Here is a 20,995-nt window from a genome sequence, read left to right on the forward strand (position 1 = left end):
GCGGGGCTGCGAGAGGGGCCGGGGGGGCTCTGCCGGCCGCTCTGCGGGTGGCTTGGGCAGGGGCCGTGCCTTGGAGCCCCGCTGTGGGTGCCCCGTGGCTCCGGTGCCGGCTGTGCGGGTGGCTGCCGATCGGTTCCAGGGCCCTGCCGCGCTTTAGGCTTGTGTTGTACATCAGATGAGCTCCCTCACCTTAACCGTGAGGGGGTGCCCGTGCCGGGAGCCACAGCGAGCGGTGCTGCGCCTCTCCTGGAGCCTTTCTGGCTTCACGTTCTCTTGGGGGTGTATTTAGGGGTGAGTCCGGTCAAAAGCACTTGGATCTGCAAAGGTAAAGCCTGAACCCCCGAATCGCCCACAGGTAATGCCCCTCTCTGGGCAGGAGCCGCCCGAGGCCAGCGGGTGAGCACCATGTTTGGGTGTGAATGACTGCCGTGCACCTCCTGTGACGGGGTAAGCCCTCAGGTGAGTTTGTTCTTGAGGATTTATAAAGCCCTGGTTGGGTCTGTGCGTTTTGTCTTGTTGGGTGGCAATAAAGGAACTTCCAAGCATCTCCTATGCCTTTTCCCTCATATCCTTGCCTATAGAGCTATAGAACATAGTTCTTGCCTATAGAACTATAGAACATAGTTCTTGCCTGTAGAACTGTTCTTGTCCTTTATCTCTAAAGAGGAAAATGAAAGCAGCTAAGACCAGAAAGGGGAGTTGCAGTGCAAGGAGTGGAGCACAATGACACCACACTGAGCATTTATTTGATTTCTCTTAAAATCTACTTATAGAATCATAGAATAGTTAGGGCTGAAAAGGACCTTAAGATCATCCAGTTCCAACCCCCCTGCCGTGGGCAGGGACACCTCACACTAAACCATCTCACCCAAGGCCTCATCCAACCTGGTCTTGAACACTGCCAGGGATGGAGCATTCACAACCTCCCTGGGCACCCCATTGCAGTGCCTCACCACCCTAACAGGAAAGAATTTCCTCCTTAGATCCAATCTAAACTTCCCCTGTTTGAGTTTGAACCCGTTCCCCCTTGTCCTGTCACTGCAGTCCCTAATGAAGAGTCCCTCCCCAGCATCCCTATAGCCCCCCTTCAAATACTGAAAGCTGCTCTGAGGTCTCCCCGCAGCTTCTCTTCTCCAGGCTGAACAGCCCCAACTTTCTCAGCCTACTTCTCTGCATTATGTTGTGGGCATTGCTGTAGTGCTTCTGATCTCGTTGTCTGTGTGTTGCTGCAGTCCCATTGCCAAGTAACCATGGCTTCCCGGGCCGTGCGCTGCACACATTGCTCTCTGTGCCGCTGGGTTCTCCCCTTGCCCTACTTCGCTGTGTGCTGTCGACCTTCAGGAGGAACATAAAGGCTTCCCCCTGCCTGTGTGTTTTGTGCCCTCTGCTCCTTGTTCCCAGGTGTTTGCTGCAGTGAGCCTCTGCTGCCTCGCTCCCAGGTGATGAACATGTTCAGTGCGAGCCAGTCCTCCAAAGCCCAGTTCCTCGACAAAGCGCGCCAGGCCCGGGAGGAGCGGCGGGAGCTGAAGGAGCGGGAGCGTGCTGCGGTGCTGCTGCAGGCTCTGGTCAGGAGGTTCCTCTGCCGATGCCGCCTGCAGAGGGAGATAAGGTGTGTGGGATCCTCCCTTGGCTCCTGCCTGGAGACGTGCGCTGGGTTTTCACCTTCTGATCCTCGTTGTTGCCCTCTTTGGTAGGAGAGAAGTGGAGGATTTCTTTGGGACAAATGAATCTGGCTCGAGCAAAAGGAGTGCTCTTTCCGTCTTCAGAATTGCTAGGAAACTGCTGTTCGTATTTAATCACAAAGAGGACAAAGAGGTAAGGGGGCTACTCTGATGGGCTTTTCTTTTGAGAACGCATTTTAACATGTTAACTATGGTTAATTAGTTTCCTAGTGATGGTGTAGGTTCCTGTGTTGTGTTTTGGCTTCAGAAATGTGATCTCTGTTTCCTGGTCCTTCTGGGCGAGATCTGCCTGTAGGAATGAAACACAAGAAGCCTTGAATTTTTCAGGAGCAATTTCCTATTCAGGATGTAGTTTAATGGATGCTGTTCCTGGTGACTGTGCCAACCTCAGTAACTGAGCAGCTTCCTGACTTTGTCAGCTGCATCAGCTCCCCAGGCAGGTGCGCTGTGGCCAGTCACAGATTGCTCTCCTGGCACAGTGCAATGTGTTGGCTGTTTGTATTGCAGCTGCTTTTCTGACCATGCCCTCAACTGTGGTTTCAGAGTGAAGCCCTTTGCCATAGTGTCTATGAAATAATGATGAGGGCAATTATAAGGCAAACAATTGGAAAAGGAAAGGCTGTAGTTAAATTGCAGCTGCAGTGGGTGACTTCTTTAATCTCTGTTCCCTCAAACCCCTGTTGATGGGGCAAGTGCTGCAGATTCACTTTTCTGTAGGTACAGCATCAAAAAGAGATGTGTGTGTTATCCAACTCTTTTAATGCCTGGCATCCATCTGCAGTTCTTCATACAGTAATTGGGTGTGTTGCTGAAAAGTTCCTGCTCTGCTGCTTCTTCTTCCCCTTCCACCATCAAGTCAGTCCTTGCTGGGCTGAGGACTAGATTGTGCTCATTCCCACTCTTATTTCTGGACTCTGCTCTTGCTTCAGATCCCCACAGCAGCCAAATTTGTGGCTCAGCATAGCTTTATAACTTGTGAGCATCTGGCAAATACAGTTGGACCGAAATAATCATTAAGGAGTTGGGGGTGTGATCCCCCCCAGAGCTGTGATAGTCAGGAGTTTGGAACACACTGCTGCACTCATTAGCATTATGTTGTTGTGGCTGAACCCCAACAGGAAGATGCTTTCCCTGGCTTCAGCTCGTGCTGTTGAGAGGGGCAGTTTAACAGGGATGGCTGAGACATTCCTCCTGTTGTTGAGCACCGTGGTCAAGGAGGGAACTCCTCTGCGTAGCTGTAAGCGTGACGTGCAGATGTGCTCTTGGGGAAAGAGCAGGGAATGTGTCTGGAATATTTGTTGGTTTGATACAGATGTGTCTGACTCCCTCTGCTGAGCTCTTCCTTGTGCTTTTCCAGAGTAGCCCATCCTGTAGTTAGAACTAATGCCACTTGCTTTTTCCCCCCAGAGATTTGAGAAGCTGTGTCGTTGTATTCTTAACAGTATGGATGCTGAGAATGAGCCCAAGGTCAGCAGAATGGGTTTTGGTTGGGGGTGGGAGGGTTGTTTGGGTTTTCTTCATTCTATGTGTGGGGATTTAGTGGTTTTTCAGTGAATTTTGGGGAGAGAAGTAACTTGGTCCTGCTGCTGGGTTCAGCAGGGCACTGAGGAGGTTGCTTTGTTACAAAGCTTCCAAAGTAATGTTTTCTGTCAGTCTGTAGCACACATACTAATGTTGCTCCCATTTGTATCCTGCCTTCCTCAGGTGTGGTATGTGTCCCTGGCGCTCTCCAAGGATCTTACACTCCTGTGGATCAAACAGATCAAAGACATTTTGTGGTTTTGCTGTGAATTTCTCAAGCAGCTTAAGGTAAGGAATATTTTCTCTGTGTTTTGCACCCTGCATGTCACAGGTCTGTAGTTTGGCCCAAAGCTCATTTAATTTGTTAACACTGGTGTTTGTTATGGCAGCCTGACATCCTACAAGACTCCAGACTGGTCAATTTGCACCTCACAATGCTTGTCACCTTCACAGACACTTCCACATGGAAAATCCTTCGGGGAAAAGGTTGGTGCATCCAATTCAGTGCTTCTAAGTCACTGATTTGGGACTTGCTATTAAAATCTACCAAATGCTGTTTGTGCACCTTGTCTTCTCCCTGTGCTTGCTGCAAAGATTCATTGTGCTTCTTGCACAAAGCACAGAATGAACACCAACGATTCCCTGGGGATTAGACAGGCTGTTTCCCTTAGAGCAGCAACAGTTGTTACAACATTTTTATAATGCTTCAAAATCCCACACATGAGGGCAGTGTTCAAAGGATGCTGGAATGTGCTTAGCACTGGGGGTTTATAGGAAATGCACATAGAAAAGGTGGACGAGTGTTGTAAGGAAATGAGACTCTTGCACCTTAAGACTTGATGTGAAATGCTGCTAAAATGGTGGCTTTGCATATAAGGGACTTTGTGCAAGAACGACTTACGGGGTGATGAACTGTTTTAGAGTGTGTAAGGAAGTGAAGAGTGATGCCAGTTTAGTAACACTAGTGCTTTAACCCATAAGGTGAAACCCTGAGGCCTGCCATGAACCACATTTGTGCAAACATCATGGGACATCTGAATCAGAAGGGATTTTACTCCGTGCTGCAGGTCAGTCTTGGGCTGATACAGTTCTGTCTTCTCTTCATGCAAAACAAGCCCCAGTCCTGTGCCGTGGTCCTTGTTCTGAGGAAGCTTTTATAATCTCTGTGGTGGTGTGTTGTGGTTGTGGAGCACTGGGAATTTGTGTGTGGTCAGTTTTCTTTGAAGCAGTAAAAGCAGAGTCTTTCCACTTGAAACAAATGCGCTGTCTCCTTTTTGCCACTGCTGCTGATTCTGACTCCTACTTAATCATCTCTCATGAGACAGACAGGAAGGAGTCTTGAATATCTTCCCAAACTTTGCTGCTGCCATGTTGCATGGATTTGGGTTATTTACTGTTCTGCTGGGGAAAGATGCTCATGGCATTTTTCCTCATCCTTTAAATGAGAATTATGTTACCAAGCAGCTGTGAGCCCTGCCTGCTCATTTGTAAAGGCCTGGAGACGTTCTGGGTACAGGTCCTAGAGAAATAAGTACTGTAGAGTGTGTGATTCCATTGCATTGTCTCTGTTCTGCTGTTGCTAACCCGAAGCTCTTTTAGTTCTGCCAAATGACTTGTAATAACGGGGTTTTGGGTTGCTTTGGTGGTGTTCTTTCTCTCTGGTCTAAAAATGTCTTTCAGAAGTAATCATAATCTTTTTTGCTGAGGGGGTTTGTGTGGTTTTTGATTACTTTTATTATTTTAATTTCCAGATTTTGCTGACTAATGGCTTGGCAAGATCCAGACCTTCCCTGTCCAAAGGCTCTTTAACTGCTGTCTTCTCTCTTGCACTGCGGTAAGGCAGCCAGAGCAGCTTGGGATGATGTGCAGCCAAAGCTGTCCTTCTTGTGCTTTTGAAACACTCCCCATTGCTTGGTCAGGTTACTTGCATTGAAGTATTTGTCTCTCTGTAGCCCTGTGGTCGCTGCACAGTTTTCAGACAACCTGCTGAGGTCATTTCTGATCCATATCATGTCTGTGCCTGCTATAATGACTCATCTTGCTACTCTAACACCTGAGGTAAGTGGGTGATGTAATAGCACCCAAACCCTACTGAATGTCACGTAGGGTCACTTGTTGTTCCATTTTATCAGCTCTTGGAACAGAGCACTGGCATTTCTGTTTGCCAGTTTCAGCTCTCTGCTGTGGAAGTGCTTGATCCCTAGATGCTCCAGATAACTTCTGTGGTGTTAGAAACCCAGAGTTATTGATCATAGAATCACAGAATAGTTAGGGTTGGAAAGGACCTTAAGATCATCCAGTTCCAACCCCCCTGCCATGGGCAAGGACACCTCAAACTAAACCATGGCACCCAAGGCTTCATCCAACCTGGTCTTGAACACTGCCAGGGATGGAGCATTCACAACCTCCCTGGGCAACCCATTCCAGTGGCTCACTATCCTTACAGTAAAGAACTTCCTCCTTATAGCCAATCTAAACTTCCCCTGTTTCAGTTTGAACCCATTACCCCTTGTCCTGTCACTACAGTCCCTAATGAAGAGTCCCTCCTCAGCATCCCTATAGGCCCTCTTCAGATACTGGAAGGCTGCTCTGAGCTCTCCATGCAGCCTTCTCTTCTCCAGGCTGAACAGCCCCAGCTTCCTCAGCCTGTCTTCATACGGGAGGTGCTCCAGTCCCTGATCATCCTCGTGGCCTCCTCTGGACTTGTTCCAACAGTTCCATGTCCTTTTTATGTTGAGGACACCAGAACTGCACACAATGCTCCAGGTGAGGTCCAGGTGATGCCAGTGGGTGATGGGCTGAGCTGCCCGAAAACAGATAAATGAATAAAATAAGACACATTTTGGGCCACATGGGTATTCTGTAGACAGTTGCAAACGTCTGTCTAGAACAAGAACATAGCCTGTGCACCTGCAGAGTGTTTTGTTTCCTAGACCAGCTTCATGTCAAACACTCCCTTCAGTGCCACAGGCTCATCTTGCTGCTTTCTTTGGCAAGAAGTGACAGTCCAACTTGGTGATGGCAGGCGAGGTGTGGTTCTGTGTGGTGCTTCTCAGCCTCACTGGCACTTAAATTCTGACTTCCAGCGTCTGGTGGTGATAGAATCCCATGAGCTTTTCCGCAAATTCATCCTCTTTTTGAGTCGGGAAGCACAATGCCAGGATGTCTGCGTGTGCTTAGAGGGGAGTCACACTCTCTGTTTGTTAGGTAAGCACCCTAACACTTCTTTGTTTGACTGTGCTTGGAAGATAGTCTTGATTCAGATCTTTCTCCATGGGTCAGAGCTGCCTCCAAATCATCTGGGGGGTTTTATCCTTATCTAAATAGCTTCTAAATAATAAGAGATGTGTTTTGGGGGTATTGTAAATGTGTTTTAAGGCCCTTAGTAATGGAAGAAGGGGCAGAGACTTGCTCTTGTATACCTGTCATCATACCTAAACTGTGTATTATCCCTGCTAGCTTTTCACCTGGACCATGAGAAAGTCTTGTAGCATATCAGACTTGAATCTCACTTCCCTAATAGGCATGCTACTGAAGTATTGAAGTTCACATTGCTGTAAAAGTAACTAGAGGAACAGATGTAACTCTGGAATAACCATGGATTGTAGCTTTATAGTACTTCGTAGAAGGTATTGGTGGGATGCAGGTGGCCATAGGAACATACCACCTTAGTGACTGATGTGTGCTGGAAATAGCTTGCCTCCTGTAGCCATTCTTCACAAAAATTCTCTCCTGACCTTGGAAAAGGGTTTGGGTTCATTTTGGCTGCTCTCTCTGTAACCGCTGTCCTGCAGCATCTGTTCCTCTTTTAAATCTCACTGTGCTGGTCGTTCCTCCAGGGAATCTTGTGTTCCTGGGCTCCTTGAATGATAAAGTTCTTGAGGAGGAGACAGCTCACTTTGTGGGTGTGCTCATTCACATGCTCTCCTACTGCCAGAAGTACGTGTCACAAAAGAAATCCAACCTCACCCACTGGCATCCTGTTCTGGGCTGGTTTTCACAGACTGTGGATTATGGGTGAGTGAGGAGGACCTTCTGCTGATCCACGATGAAGCTTCTCTCTCTATTTTTCCTCTTCTTTTTATGCTGAAATGTGGTTTCTGGTTTGAGATGAACAGTGTGACCCTATTCAGAATAACTTCTCAGATGTTTCAGGTTATAACTATGAAATCTGCACAATACAAACTGCTGCATTCATACACAGAATATGAGATTAGAAAAATCAGTTAGTATACACCCAATATAGGACCTGTGTATCAGTTCTTCCTGTGAGGACCAGCTGTAGGGAGGGTGCATGCTCCATTTTGACTGTGAGTTGAATGTATCACACTATCACTGGCTGGTGTTTTATTCCAGCCTGCCTTCTAACATGGCTCTCTGACTTGTCTTTCAGATTGAATGAGTCCATGCCTCTGCTGACAAAGCAACTGCAGCATCTCTGGGGAGTCCATATGATCCGCATCCTCTTCTGTGATGTGCTCAGCAAGAAATTGCTGGAGAATCAGGAAATAGCTCAGCTGCCATTACAGCCCATTTCCCCTCAGAACAGCCTTCCTATGAAGAGTGAGTTCTACAGGGCTCCCTTTGTGTGTGTGTACATGTGTCTTTCTCTCTCCCAGACTCGCAGGGCTTTGACTTCTCCACTTAGGCTAAAAGCTTTGAGTAGTTACTTGCAGCAGCTGCTGCTGCTTAAGTGGGGATCTGATCTCCCTGATTGTAATTCCTGCTCGGAATGCCTCTGTAGCCTGGGGTGTCTCTTTGGTGCTATAAAAATTACTTACTTATTTTAGCAGCTTTTACTCTTTCTCAAGTAGCTGAGGTGCTTTCTGCATAACTTAGAACTTCCCAGGGCAAGGTGGGAGCCCAGCTTCCCAGATGAAAAGCAAGGTGAAGCTGCCTCATGTTGCTAGCAGCAATGCAGTGATCTGCCAGATAAGACCACCAAAACCTACTGTCTGGGGGGGGTGACCCAGTCTGCCAAAATCCATTTTATTGCAGGGCTGCCAAGTGTCTGAGTGTGAGTGGGTTTGAATCACATTCCTCATGTGCTTCTCTCTCCCCCAGATCTGTTCAAAAGAGCTTTCCAGAAGTCAGCCTCTGTCCGCAACATCCTCAAGCCTGTTGGAGGCAAGCGAGTGGACTCGGCTGAGGTGCAGAAGGTGTGCAGCATCTGTGTGCTGTACCAGACCACGCTCACAACGCTGACACAGATCCGCCTGCAGATCCTCACAGGTCAGGGCCCATCAGTGCTTTTTACATCACTTAAAATGGAGAGAAAAAGAAAGGTTTTTCTTATTAAATTCTATTGACTTATTGGTAGTTTTATTACTGACAGCAGTTCATTGACTGCTGGGTGGAAGGCTTGTTCCATCTGGGATCATACATCTGATCAATAACATTCATCACTTCTTTATCAAGCATTAACTCCCCAGAATACAAACTGAAGCAAGTTTTCCTGTAATGAAACCTTGGTTACTCCATAGCAAACTTAAGACTGAGTCAGTGTTTTCGAGAAGCCTGGCAATATTAATCTTTATGGTGGAAACACTGAATTGCTTTCATACGTCTTGAGAACAAATGACCTGTCTTAGGAATGGATGGAGGAGGAGATAAGCAGTGCTTTGGTCTAGTGACTAGAGCAGAGGGATAAGCACAGAGCCTTGGTTGCTTTGTGGCTGTAGTGCTGACCACAGGTACAAAGTCATTCTTTGTGTTCTCATCTCTAAGATGGCTCTAATGGTGATTGGACCACAGGAATTCATTCTTTTCTAAAGCTGCAGAATCATAGGAAGGGGTTTCAAATGTGCAAACTAATTGCTTGTTAAAAGCTTTTTTTCCTCTTCCCTGGGGATTGAGCATCTCTTGTTAATGCAGGCAGGCTTGGGAGCCAAATGTGATGCTTATGTTGCCAGAAGTGTTGCTTTTGCAAAAGGATCTTCAAGCTCCAAGTCACGTTGGTCTCCCTGGGCCTGCATGAACAAGCTTTACTGAATGTGCATTATGTTTTTCTAGGCCTCACCTACCTGGATGATCTGTTGCCCAAATTATGGGCCTTTATCTGTGAGCTGGGCCCTCAGGGTGGGTTAAAGCTCTTCTTGGAGTGCTTGAATAACGACACGGAGGAATCCAAGAGGCTGCTGGCCATGTTGATGCTCTTCTGTGACTGCTCCCGCCACCTCATCACGTAGGTATCAAGCTGAGGGTGCTCTCTAGGTTTGTAACATGAAGCTGTTGTGTTCCTAAAGTTTCAAGTGGAATAGTTAAGGTCTTGCTGCCTTCCCCTAGAGATAACTAGGCATTTTGAGTCCTGATAAGCCTTGAGGGAGAATGTTACAATACTGCTGCAAGAAAGCTCCCCAGCTTATGAGCTTCTCTTTACAACTCCTTTGCTGTCTCACTCCTAGACTTACCCAACACAAAGGATTGGAGAAGGGGTGGAAAGCTGCCCTGGCTGCTCAGTAGTGACACTTTTCTTGGCTTGAATGATCCAGAAGTTTTCCAGAGGATGAGTGCATAGGTCCTTTTAACTAAGAAATAGTTGCTTTGCTTCTATCTCAGACCTTTCATGCTGTCTTCTATTAGGATCAGATACCGATCAAAATCAGTAAATAAGGGTTAGTTGTTTATGACTTCAGATCTTCATGGGTATCAGTTGTCATAGAAATAAGAGCTGCTGCTGTAGGATAATGGGCCTTTATGAAAATTTCAAAAGGGAATTCAATTTACACTTGTGCATTTGCATTTGTTTGCTCTGGTAGGATTCTGGATGACATAGAGGTCTATGAAGAGCAGATTTCGTTCAAACTGGAAGAGCTTGTTACCATCTCATCTTTCCTGAATTCCTTTGTATTTAAGATGATCTGGGATGGAATTGTAGGTAAGTTCTTGTAGTAACTTCAGGTGATGTTATTGTTAGAACAAGTGATGATGAGTTTGGAATTTGAAGCTCCTGCTAATTATTACTTTGCACAAAACCCATACTGCATTGTGTGACATGAGAACATGTCCCAGTCTTTTGATGTCCAGATGCCACTGTCCTGCTTGGCACCAAACACAGTGCACTTTTTCATTTCCTATAAGAATTTGTGTACCAGACATGATGGGTATGTTGTTTAGTGCCAGAGGCTAAGTTTAGCATGACTGGGCCATGTGTTGGGCAAGAGTAAGACGGTGCTTTGCCAAAGCAGAGTGGGCTGGCTCAGGTCTCTGTAGATATCTAGTGTTGACCTATATGCTGGTATCATCTGGGTACAGCTCTAATAATTAGATGAGAGAGTCCATTACTGTTGGGATGGCTCAGTTGGAGCTGGCTGAGGTGGCTTTGATGTGGTTAAGATCAAAGAAGGTGCTGTCTGTCTTCTGGGAGGCACAAAATCTCCTCCTAACCTCTGAAGGCAGTGGAGGTTCAGAGAAATACACTGCTGCTGGGAGTGTGGAGCAGATGATGAGCATGTTACTCTTGGACACTCGTGTTACCTGGGGTGCCTGGCCATTGCTGCTTTGTTCCTTTTGTTCAGAGAATGCCAGAGGGGAGACCTTGGAGCTGTTTCACTCTGTCCATGGCTGGCTCATGGTCCTGTATGAAAGGGACTGCCGCAGGCGATTTGCTCCTGAGGATCACTGGTTACGCAAGTAAGTGTCCAGCTCAAGGCATGGACCCTGTGCAGCTGTGGGCTTGTCCTCCTGTGGAGGCTGGTTTGGGATCCCTTCCTTGAAATCGGGTGCCTCTTGTTCTGCCCCTGAGATCAGGGTCAGAACTGCTCCCTGTGTTTGCATGTAAGGACACCCCTGCTATTGGGCTTCTCTTCTGTGGTATACGGATTAGCTGCTGCTCATGGAGGGTGGTGCTTTGAAAACTGACTCAGCACCTACCTGCTTGAGTGTCTCTTCTTAGATGTGTACGCCTGAGCATTTAAGTTGTGTTTGAAATCATTACAGGTTTCCTCTCTCTCCCACCCCCAGCTGTTTATACCACACATGGGCATTTCTCAGGGATCTCTGAATCTGTGCCTTTCTTTGTAAAGGGACCTCAAACCCAGTGTGCTCTTCCAGGAGCTGGACAAGGACAAGAAACGAGCTCAGCTGCTCCTGCAGTACATCCCACATGTCATCCCCCACAAGAACGTGAGTGGGGCAGGGGCAGAGGATGGAGGCTAAAAACCTGGTGGCCTGGGGTGGAAGGGATGTGTGTCTTGAGCATTTTGTGGCATGGAGCTTGTGATTGAAATACCAGTGGAACAAAATCATCTCCTGCCCCTCCCCAATATACTTCCTCTAATGTGTCTTGATTTCTCATTGAGAGAGAGCGGATTTGTGTGGGCAGCTGCATAGACTCCTCCAGCAGTGCATGATGTGGCTTTGGAGAAAAAAGCAAAGTGCCTTAGATGAGAGATCTTTATGTGGTGATAGGAAAGGTGCTTTTCTACAATGTACAATGTCCCTCCCAAAGCAGAGCTTCGAGGATTTCTTGGCCCCACTGTTCCTAGAGAGTAGATGGCATCATTGGGCCTTGCTGGGAGCAGGACAACCTGCACTGCAGGGTAAGGAGCCTTGTGGATGAAGACTTACATTTGTTTTCCCCTTAAGAGGGTTCTGCTTTTCCGTAACATGGTGACAAAGGAGAAGGAGAAGCTTGGCCTGGTTGAAACCAGCTCTGCATCCCCTCACGTCACACACATCACTATCCGCCGCTCACGTATGCTGGAGGTGAGTAACCAGTGACTCGGTCTGGCAGGAGTATGGGGTGTGAGTATGTTGTTACCTCCTCCTCTGTGGGTGCTGCGGGGCCCATGCCAGTCTGTCTGCTTTTGGATGAAGTAGTGTTGCAGGATGATGAACCTTAGTTCAGATCAGCTACAAACCTGGAGTCCTGACGAGGAAGAATGCTGGTCTGTTTGAACACAATATACAGTGGCAGGTGCAGATTGCTGTGGTTTAGGTGTCTCCTGTCTCTGCTGCATGCTGTGAGGGTGTTTCACGTGTCTCCCTGTGTGACTGTCCTCTGGCTCCTCCGCTCCGTGTAGGATGGATACGAACAGCTACGGCAGCTCTCCCAGAATGCCATGAAGGGAGTGATCAGGGTGAAGTTTGTGAATGACCTGGGAGTCGATGAGGCTGGGATTGACCAAGATGGGGTCTTCAAAGAGTTTCTGGAAGAGATCATAAAAAAAGTGTTTGACCCTGCACTCAATCTGTTCAAGGTATGATGCAGGGCTGCAGAAGCTGACCACAGTGACCCATTGCAAGCAGGAGCAGGCTGGCTCACTGTGCTGTTACCTCTGTTTGTGTGCAGACAACCAGTGGTGATGAGAGGCTGTATCCATCCCCAACATCCTACATCCACGAGAACTACCTACAGCTCTTTGAGTTTGTGGGGAAGATGCTTGGGAAGGCTGTGTATGAGGTGAGCTGAAGGGGCCATATCAGGATATTGTCACTGTTGGTACAGCACTGTCCAGATGCAGTTCTGTGACGGTGCCCTTTGCCTTTGAGAGCATCTGTCATATGTTTGGAGAGGTGTTACTGAAGAGGTAAATGACTGAAGAGGAAAAATGACCTGGGTAAAGGCACCGATGGTGGAGCAGTCTGGCACTTACTCAGGCGTGGATTAAAAATCCATTACCCTCTCCATGTAAGGTAGTTCTTTCAAAGGAAACATGAATTTCCCCTGTTGCCTCCTCTAATGAATGGATTTTATGAGGATCTGGGGTTTTTGGCTGATTTTGTTGTCTTGAATCTTTGCACTTGTCCCACAGCACATGAAATGCCTGCAGGCCTCCGGAGATGCTGCACAGAACAGGCACACAGTGGGATCTTACCTATGCATTCTTGTCTGTAGGGAATAGTTGTGGATGTACCATTTGCTTCCTTCTTCCTGAGCCAGCTCCTTGGGCACCACCACAGTGTCTTCTACAGCTCCGTGGATGAACTTCCCTCCCTGGACTCTGAGTTCTATAAGAATCTCACTTCAATTAAGGTTTGAGCATTACTTTTCCTGTTGTTCAACTCCCTAATCCCTCGCTGCTGCTGGAAATACTGCATTTGCAAATGTCTTTGGGGTACTGATCATCTTTTAAACACCCTGGAAGGAACTGGCGATTCTGAAGCAGGCTGGCAGGCGGCTGTCCTGTGTTTTTCCTGGGGCAAACAGGGATGAGAAAGGAGTCTGCAGGTGTAAACCTGGAACTGGCAGTCAGGAAATCCCAAGTTTTAGCCTCAGCTCTTGTGCAGTCTCCCCATAGCCTCAGGCAACTCATGTATTAGATATGCTTTGGTGCCTTGTGCCTGCTGGAGATCACCAGAAGAGTAATAAGAAGATGCAGAGCTCCTGCTGCTAACTACTGACCTTCATCCCCTTTCTCTGTTGTTCCTCCAGCGTTACGATGGTGATATCAGTGACCTGGGCTTAACGCTGTCCTATGATGAAGATGTGATGGGTCAGGTAGGTTTTTATTCAATGACTGCTTGGGCCAGCATTCCAAACACAAAGGAGACAAGCTACTACAGCTCTTGGTGTCTGCTGAGCTTCCTGAGAGCTGGTCTTGAGCATCTAAAATTCAGCCAGCCTGTCCAAGCTCGTGCTGCCCAGTGTTTTTTCCTCTGCTGCTTGTGTTTCTGAGTATGGTGGATGCTCTGTGTGGCCCATCTGAACAAGAATCCTGAGGGGACTGACTGATAAATGACCTTGTGTTTGATTGTGCTCAGGGCTGAGCTCTGTGCTCCTTTTACACAAGAAAAGCCTGTGCTGAAAGGCTGGCTCAGCTTCAGAGGTTCTCTGAACTCAGGCACAGGGTTCTGTGACTTGGTTCAATATTTAGCTGTGGGCAAAGAGCTGTTTCCACAAAAGAGGCTGCCCTCTGGCCCTGAGTTTTTCTACTGCCACAGATTTTTCCTTTCTAGTTGAAAAACATTGGTTTGTGCTTTCCCTGCATAACTGCTTTTCCCTGCTTTCAAATCTCTGTGAGGAGGGAGAAATCCCTTGTCTTCAAACGTAGTAGCCCTTTCTGTCAGAGAAACTTGAATGTGTCAGGGGGTCTCTTGGCCTTGAGAAGAAAAGGCCATTTGTGGTCCCTTTATGAAGTCTTGAAGGTACCTGCTTGCTTGAGCCCTGGTTCTGTGATGCTGTGTGTAAATAGCTGGAAAATACGGATAGGCAAAATAAAATGCCTTTGCTGTCTGTGTGTGCTGCTGTTGCTATAGGTTCCGAGGGGAGACCCCAGCTAGTGCTAAGCTTGGGCACTGTTAGCAGTGTAAATCCAGTGGCAGAGAGCTCAGAGACCCCTAAGTCATGGGAGTGTTTATCTGGGGCAGCTTGTCCTTGAGAGCTTTGCATGCTGCAGTTGCTTATTCCTAAGCTGGTTAGTTTGGACTTAGCTTCCATCCAATAGCAATAGCAGTGTAAATGCACCTGCAAAGCTGTGAGGTTGAGTGGGAAGACAGGGAAGTTCTGATACAGCCCTGCTTTGCACACATGAGAGGCTGCATCCACAGCACAGTGGGCTCAACGCCTCGCTGCTGCCTCAGGATTGCTGAGGTTTGAGCTTTGAGGTTTCTCCACCTGAAAAAGAAAGGTAGGAAACAGCATAGGAGAGCCCAGCAGTCAAATGCTGAGTGCTGCTGCATGCAGAGCTTCAAAACAAACCAGGGCACTGCTGTTTCCCTTGTGCTTTGGCCATGCTGAGCCAAGTGGGGTAACCCTGTGGTTCCTCAATGAATTCTCCTGTGTTGGGCTCCCTTCTGGCCTTGAAGTCACCTGTAACTGAGGCACCAAGGCCACTGTAATACATGAGTTAATGACTTCCCATCACTTGGTGTTGGTGCAACGATGATCCCTGACTCTGCTGCTGCAGCAAGCACCAGGAGGGTTCCTGCTGTTGTCCCTGAGCTGTGCTGTTGGCCGAGCACCAGCCCTGGCCTGGCAGGGCAGGGACAAGATGCTTCCCAGCTCTCTCACTTTCTGAGTGCTCTGCTTCATGCCTTGAGCGCCCGGCTTGAGGGACAGTGGACTCCAGGGAGCTCTGTCACTCAGTGGCCCCAGATGAGACCTGTGGAGCAGACAGCTTTGGATTGCACTGTTAGATTGAGCTATGCAAAGCTGAGCTCGTTCAGCCTCTGGATTCTGGGATTGTGTCAGTCCCCCAGGGCTCTTTGAATTGATTTGCGTGCGGTTCAGCAGTGATGGATCAGTCTGGAGAGGAGGCTTCTTGAAGAAGGGCTGGCTGCACTGGTGGGAGAGTTGCAGTTCCCCACTGTTCAATTACTCTGTTAATAGTTCAGTGCAACTGGTTCAAGGCAGAAGCAGAATTATTACTTACATTTTAAATCCTACTGTTTCATTGTGAAAATGAATGTTTTATGGGGAAGGAACAGCTTAGCAGGGCCTTGCTTTCCATTGTGGTTCCAGGCAGTAATTAGCAATACAATCATTTCTTCCCTCAGCTTGTTTGCCATGAACTTGTTCCTGGAGGGAAGACCATTCCCGTTACCAATGAAAATAAGTAAGTACAGCAATTAGATTTTTAAGGTCACCACTGCAAAATACTTGATTCTAGTTCCTTGGGCTTGCATTTGGAATGAATTGAGATGGATTGGAGTAGAAGGAGCACATAAATATCTTAATGGAATTTCCTGGTTACAGTTCATCGGCAGAAATTGCATTAAATTTGATTTGCAAAATAAAAATTGACAATTTACTTCTTGAAACAGCACTTCTGAGGTCAAAGGCACAGAGCCTGTGAGATTCTGCAGGATTTAATGATGGTGATAGATACAGACAGATGGATTCAAAGCAATTCAGGCACACGGTCGTGAACATAGAGGGCACAGATGCTCAAAGACACCTTGGAGCAGACAGATCCTCTCAGAATGATAACATGTGGCAGTTGTATAAAGCACCCCTCTTCAGAAGAGGCAGTGGTGAATTCAAATGCAGTCGACAGTCGTACTTTGGGCACAGGAAATCAGAGGAGACACGGAGCCCTGTAGCTATTTTCACAGATAAGCGGCTTTTAGATAGTTATCGTAAATGTCAACTCTGGAGCCTGGAAACCAAACCCACCTTTTTGTTCCCTTCATTTTCTTCTTCTCTGTACCCTTCAGTGATCATAAAAGCAGGATAAAATAGTTATTAAGCAGATGTGTGTTTGAACTGGTAATCTGGGGGTTGTTCACTTTAATGGCAAGTGAAAGCTGGAGCCTACCTGAGGATTTGTCTTTTAGTCGTGCTCTGCAATTTGATGGTCCCAGTCTTCTCCCTTCTTGAGCTCTGACCAGGGAGTTTGCATTTGAAAGGCTCTTTGCCTTGTCAGAAGTCAGCTCAGGGAGAAAGTTGAAAGTCTTCTGTGTTGCTCTACTCCCTTACAGCGGAAACTTTGAAGCCTTTGTGCAGATGTGCACACAAATTGGTAGTTGGGAGGGAGCAGAAGTGGTGCAAGTGGAAGCAATCTAGAAATAGGTCTCTCTCTTAACAGTGGAGGGAGGTTACCTCGCTGAAGACCCTGTCAGTGTGATTTTGGTGGTGTCTGCCTAGGAGCTGATAAAGAAGGATCAGCAAGCTCGGTTGTTTTGATTGTTGGTGAGAAGAGGAAGCCTGACGGTGCTTCCCTCTAATAAACAGCACGCCTCTTCCATACTCCTGGGATGAAGGTGGCAATCTCCCAAGTGGTTTTTAGTGTGGTGTTTTCTCCAGCCATAAGTTTCAGTGCAGGTGGCATCAGGGCCCAGACAGTTGTGTTTTCAAACCTAGAGGAGTGCCTGTCACTGGGGATCTGGTCCTTTAAAGAAGAGTTGGACACGTGCTCCCCCCCATTGGCTTCTCTCTGGCCAAGGTTAATCAAGTGATTATTAGAGCCAGTTAGTCCCTGGGTTGGGAAGGAGCTCTAAGAAATGTTCAGGCAGTACCAGAGGCAGGGGGAGACAGCAAAGTCTGGGCAGAACAACAGCTCTTTCTGCTTACATGAAGAGCAGGGCCTTGGACAAGAAAGTTTAATGCATCTCCAGGCAGTGCCAATCCCTTTTGGGTTGGAGAGGCAGGTCAGCAGCCTCGTTCCTGCACTGTTGAGGTGGGTATTCCTTTACTGCTCCAGCTCTTCACTGCCACCTTCCCTGTCACGCACAGGATCAGCTACATCCATCTCATGGCTCACTTCCGGATGCACACGCAGATCAAGAGCCAGACAGCAGCACTCATCAGTGGCTTCAGGTCCATCATTAAGCCTGAGTGGATTCGTATGTTCTCTGCACCCGAGTTGCAGCGGCTCATCTCTGGTGACAACGCTGAGATCGACCTCGAGGACTTAAAGTGAGTGAGCAACTGGGTCTGCTGGTGTGGCTCAATAAACCAAAGCAGTTGTTAGAGCTGCATGGAGGTTTGCAGGGCACTGACTTGGTCACAACGTTTTGCTCCTTCCAGTGGAAGTTTGGGGAGTGAATAGAAACAAATAGAGCTGAAGAACGTGTTTCTTAAAGCTGATTTGGACAAAGTCCTAATGAACAAGGGGGTACTAATCTATGAGGGTGGTGAGACACTGGCACAGGGTGCCCAGCGAAGCTGTCTGCCCCATCCCTGGCAGTGCTGAAGGACAGGTTGGAGCAACCTGCTCTAGTAGATGTCCCTACCTGTGGCAGGGGGTAGGAACTGGGTAAGCTTTAAGGTCCTTTCCAACCCAAACCATTCCATGATTCTATTGAACGGGAAGGATCCTTTCTTAGACTGCTCCCTGAGAGCAGAATTCCTCTCTCCCTTCCCTTTTCTCTGATGAAGTGCCCGGTGTTGGTGAGGGCTCACTCCTGGCAGTGTCTGCCACAGCAGTGAACCCTGATCATAGCAGGCATTGATTCCAGTGCTTATCACCTGGCAGCTGTGACCCTCCTGCTGCAGGGGGACACAAGCCTGTCACAAGCTTTCTCTCCCTAGAAAACACACGGTGTACTATGGGGGCTTCCATGGGAGTCACCGAGTCATCATCTGGCTGTGGGACATCCTGGGCAATGACTTCAGCCCTGAGGAGAGAGCCATGTTTCTCAAGGTAAACACAGTCCTTTCAGCCCAACCTGTGATTTGGAGTGCTTGGGCCTGGGCAGTTCTCCGGTGAGCTGGGTGCTGTTGACACTGAGAGGCAGTGTCAGAATGCCATGTGTCTGTTACAGGCAGGCTGCTCTCACTGCTGCTGTATTTCACTGCCCATCTCTCTTTCAGTTTGTTACCAGCTGCTCCAGGCCTCCACTGCTGGGCTTTGCCTACCTCAAGCCTCCTTTTTCCATCCGCTGCGTGGAGGTCTCTGATGATCAGGTAGGACCCTGCTTGCTCTTGTCTTACACATTCCCTGCCAGGCTTCTGCAGGCCTCCTGTCCTGCCCAGCTTCCTCTTTGTCTGAGCAGGAGACTCTTTAAGACACAAAGATAGATGTTCTGTAGGGCAAAGTGAGAACAGTCTTCTAACACGATGCATATAGCTGCACCTACCTCTTCCCAGATACAGCAGCACTTGGGCACTTTTTGCCTGTCTCTAGGGTTGTATTTTCTCCTTGGGGCCATCCTGTGCCTCTTACCCCAGGGACCCTGCATGTCTAAGGGCAGTTGCAGTTACAAGAGGAGCTCCCTTCTAGGTGTTGCAGGGCGCAGGGCTTCGAGGTTTGCCTCTCCCTGTTCCTAGCAGACAGGTTTTAGCACCTCTGTGTGTAGGCACCCTGCTTGGAAGGAGCAGAGCAGAGCAGCACGAGGGTGATGCATTTCTGCCCTGTTCCAGGACACGGGTGACACGCTGGGCAGTGTGCTGCGGGGCTTCTTCACCATCCGCAAGAAAGAGCCGGGCGGGCGCCTGCCGACCTCCTCCACGTGCTTCAACCTCCTCAAGCTTCCCAACTACAGCAAGAAGAGCATCCTGCGGGAGAAGCTGCGCTACGCCATCAGCATGAACACTGGCTTCGAGCTGTCCTAGTTGCCATGGCCCTGGACTCCGCGATGGGGGCTCTCAGAGCTGCTGACTGCTGCTGGAGGTGGAGGCCTTCCCGCACAGAGGCTGGATGAGCTCCGTGGGAGCTGGCTGCTCACTCGAGGGCTGGAGAGATGCAGCTGATAATAGAGGTTTACAGGGAAGAGCTGCTGGGCTAGACAGGGCTGGCTCTTTGTTGGGCACTGCTCCAGGAGGAGGGAGGTGATGGGCCCGACCCAATACACTTCACTTGACACCCACGTAAATCGTCTTTAAAAGCAAACCCCGGGGGAGCATAAAAGGAACAGTCCAAGTGCCAGTCAGATTAGTGACCGTGATGCCCCCCGGCAGCCCGTGGGGCCTGGGCAGCTGCTGCTGTGGGAGTGTTTCTTTTCCCTTTCCCAGGACGTGGTCCAGTTTCTTACTGGGTGAAGTCAGCCTGGGGGAGGCTGCACAAAGGCAGAAACATGACAGAGCCCACAGGGAGAGGAGGCGGCGGCGCTGGATGTGCCACTGTTTTACTCAGGACAGGTACTGGCCGGGGGCTTCCTCGTGCCCTTGCTCTGTGCAAGGCCCTTGTGTGTGTCTCAGAGGGTGAACCACTTGCCCAGCCTCTGGATTCAGCAGGTTAAAACCAAGCAGATGAAGCCCACCATTCTCAGGAAGGTTTCAGAGGGCTGTAGGTTAAGAGCTGAAGCTGCATGCACAGGGTCAGCGTGCTGAGCCTCTGTGCCTCTGCCAAGCTCATGCCAGGGCCTGTGCTTTGGAGGCGAGGGGTTGTCTGAGCTTGCTCAAGGAGCAGAAAAAGGTTTAACTTGATTTAGTTTCCAGAGGACAGGAGCTGGCACACAGCTCGGGCAGCCCTCGCTCCCCAGCGTGGTGCTCCAGTGGGGCAGGTCCCCCCTGTGCTCCATGGAAGGGGAATGTGTGGAGCTGCCCAGAGCCCTCTGGAAACCACCACTGGCAAAATTCCTCGTGCTTGTGTGGAAGTTTCACTTTGTTTGCAGGCCCTTTTGTTAGGGAGATGTGCTGTTCCAAACAGGACTTGGCCTCTGCGTAACAGCCGCATTTGCTTTGTTGCCAAACTATTTCTTTTGGTCGCTTTGTCTCTTTCTGGCCTTATTTTAACACTTGGTGTTTGCTTGGAGCAGGCAGCTCTTCCAGGTGGTTCTGAAGGGCAGGTGGGTATAGGTGTGTGTGTTGGGAAGGTGCAAACCCTTCCTGCCATTTCTAATCCAGTCCAGAGCCTGATTTGTCAGGTGTCTGCAGCTTCCCAGCCTTGGCCCCTTGTGCTGCAGGAGCTGAGGGAGAGGAGAGATTCCCATCTCCTGGGCTGCTCTGTCCTTGCTGGTTTCTGGCACAAAGGAAAGCCATGTACGTTCTGCAGTTCAGGATAGGATAAAAACCAGTCATCTTCTCCTCTTCCCCTGTTGCTGCTCACTAAGGAAGCAAGCTCCCACAGAAGCTGCTGGTATTCCCCTTGGATTTCACATCCCCTCCTTACCTTCCTAAGGTAAGACACTGGTAACCCTCACCCTGTGCTCTGGCCCCTCTGTGCTTTGTGGACAGATGGGCTCAGAGCCTCACCACAGCCACTCCTGCATGAGGCTGACATAACCTACCTCCTTGCCTTGGTCCTTCCCACAGGCCCATTCTGTGCAGCACGGGGCTCTGCAGGGAGATGCTCCCTGGGCTCTTTGGCATTCATCTGTGAAATGAATCCATGGTTTCATTTCACAACTCAAACAGACCAGGAAATACTTGGCGCTGTTTAACCAAGAGTATAGAGATGGCCTTTGCTTCATCTTCCTCTTCTGGCTTGCTTCAGCTGCTTTTTGGAGAGGTAACCCTGGTTTTAGAA

At 48.8% G+C, this 20,995-nt stretch overlaps 1 protein-coding gene across 1 annotated transcript; it reads left to right on the forward strand.

Moving 5' to 3' along the window:
• The first annotated feature begins 340 nt into the window (after positions 1-340).
• On the forward strand, positions 341-19,727 carry UBE3B (ubiquitin protein ligase E3B). The gene is made up of 27 exons (XM_061466485.1): positions 341-459; positions 1,440-1,609; positions 1,695-1,815; positions 3,090-3,149; positions 3,387-3,491; positions 3,593-3,689; positions 4,185-4,270; positions 4,955-5,037; positions 5,156-5,261; positions 6,290-6,410; positions 7,043-7,220; positions 7,597-7,766; positions 8,268-8,435; positions 9,216-9,387; positions 9,962-10,080; positions 10,721-10,835; positions 11,228-11,327; positions 11,790-11,909; positions 12,227-12,403; positions 12,496-12,606; positions 13,042-13,179; positions 13,579-13,644; positions 15,642-15,700; positions 17,320-17,502; positions 18,118-18,229; positions 18,400-18,492; positions 18,949-19,727. Exons 2-27 carry the CDS (start codon positions 1,443-1,445, stop codon positions 19,138-19,140), a joined length of 3,219 nt encoding a protein of 1,072 aa, XP_061322469.1. The 5' UTR covers positions 341-459; positions 1,440-1,442; the 3' UTR covers positions 19,141-19,727.
• Positions 19,728-20,995: the final 1,268 nt, after the last annotated feature.

Source organism: Pezoporus flaviventris, unplaced genomic scaffold (assembly GCF_033815535.1).
Source record: "Pezoporus flaviventris isolate CSIRO_AGI_PZ_B2104156 unplaced genomic scaffold, CSIRO_AGI_Pfla_v1 ptg000041l, whole genome shotgun sequence".
NCBI lineage: Eukaryota > Metazoa > Chordata > Aves > Psittaciformes > Psittacidae > Pezoporus > Pezoporus flaviventris.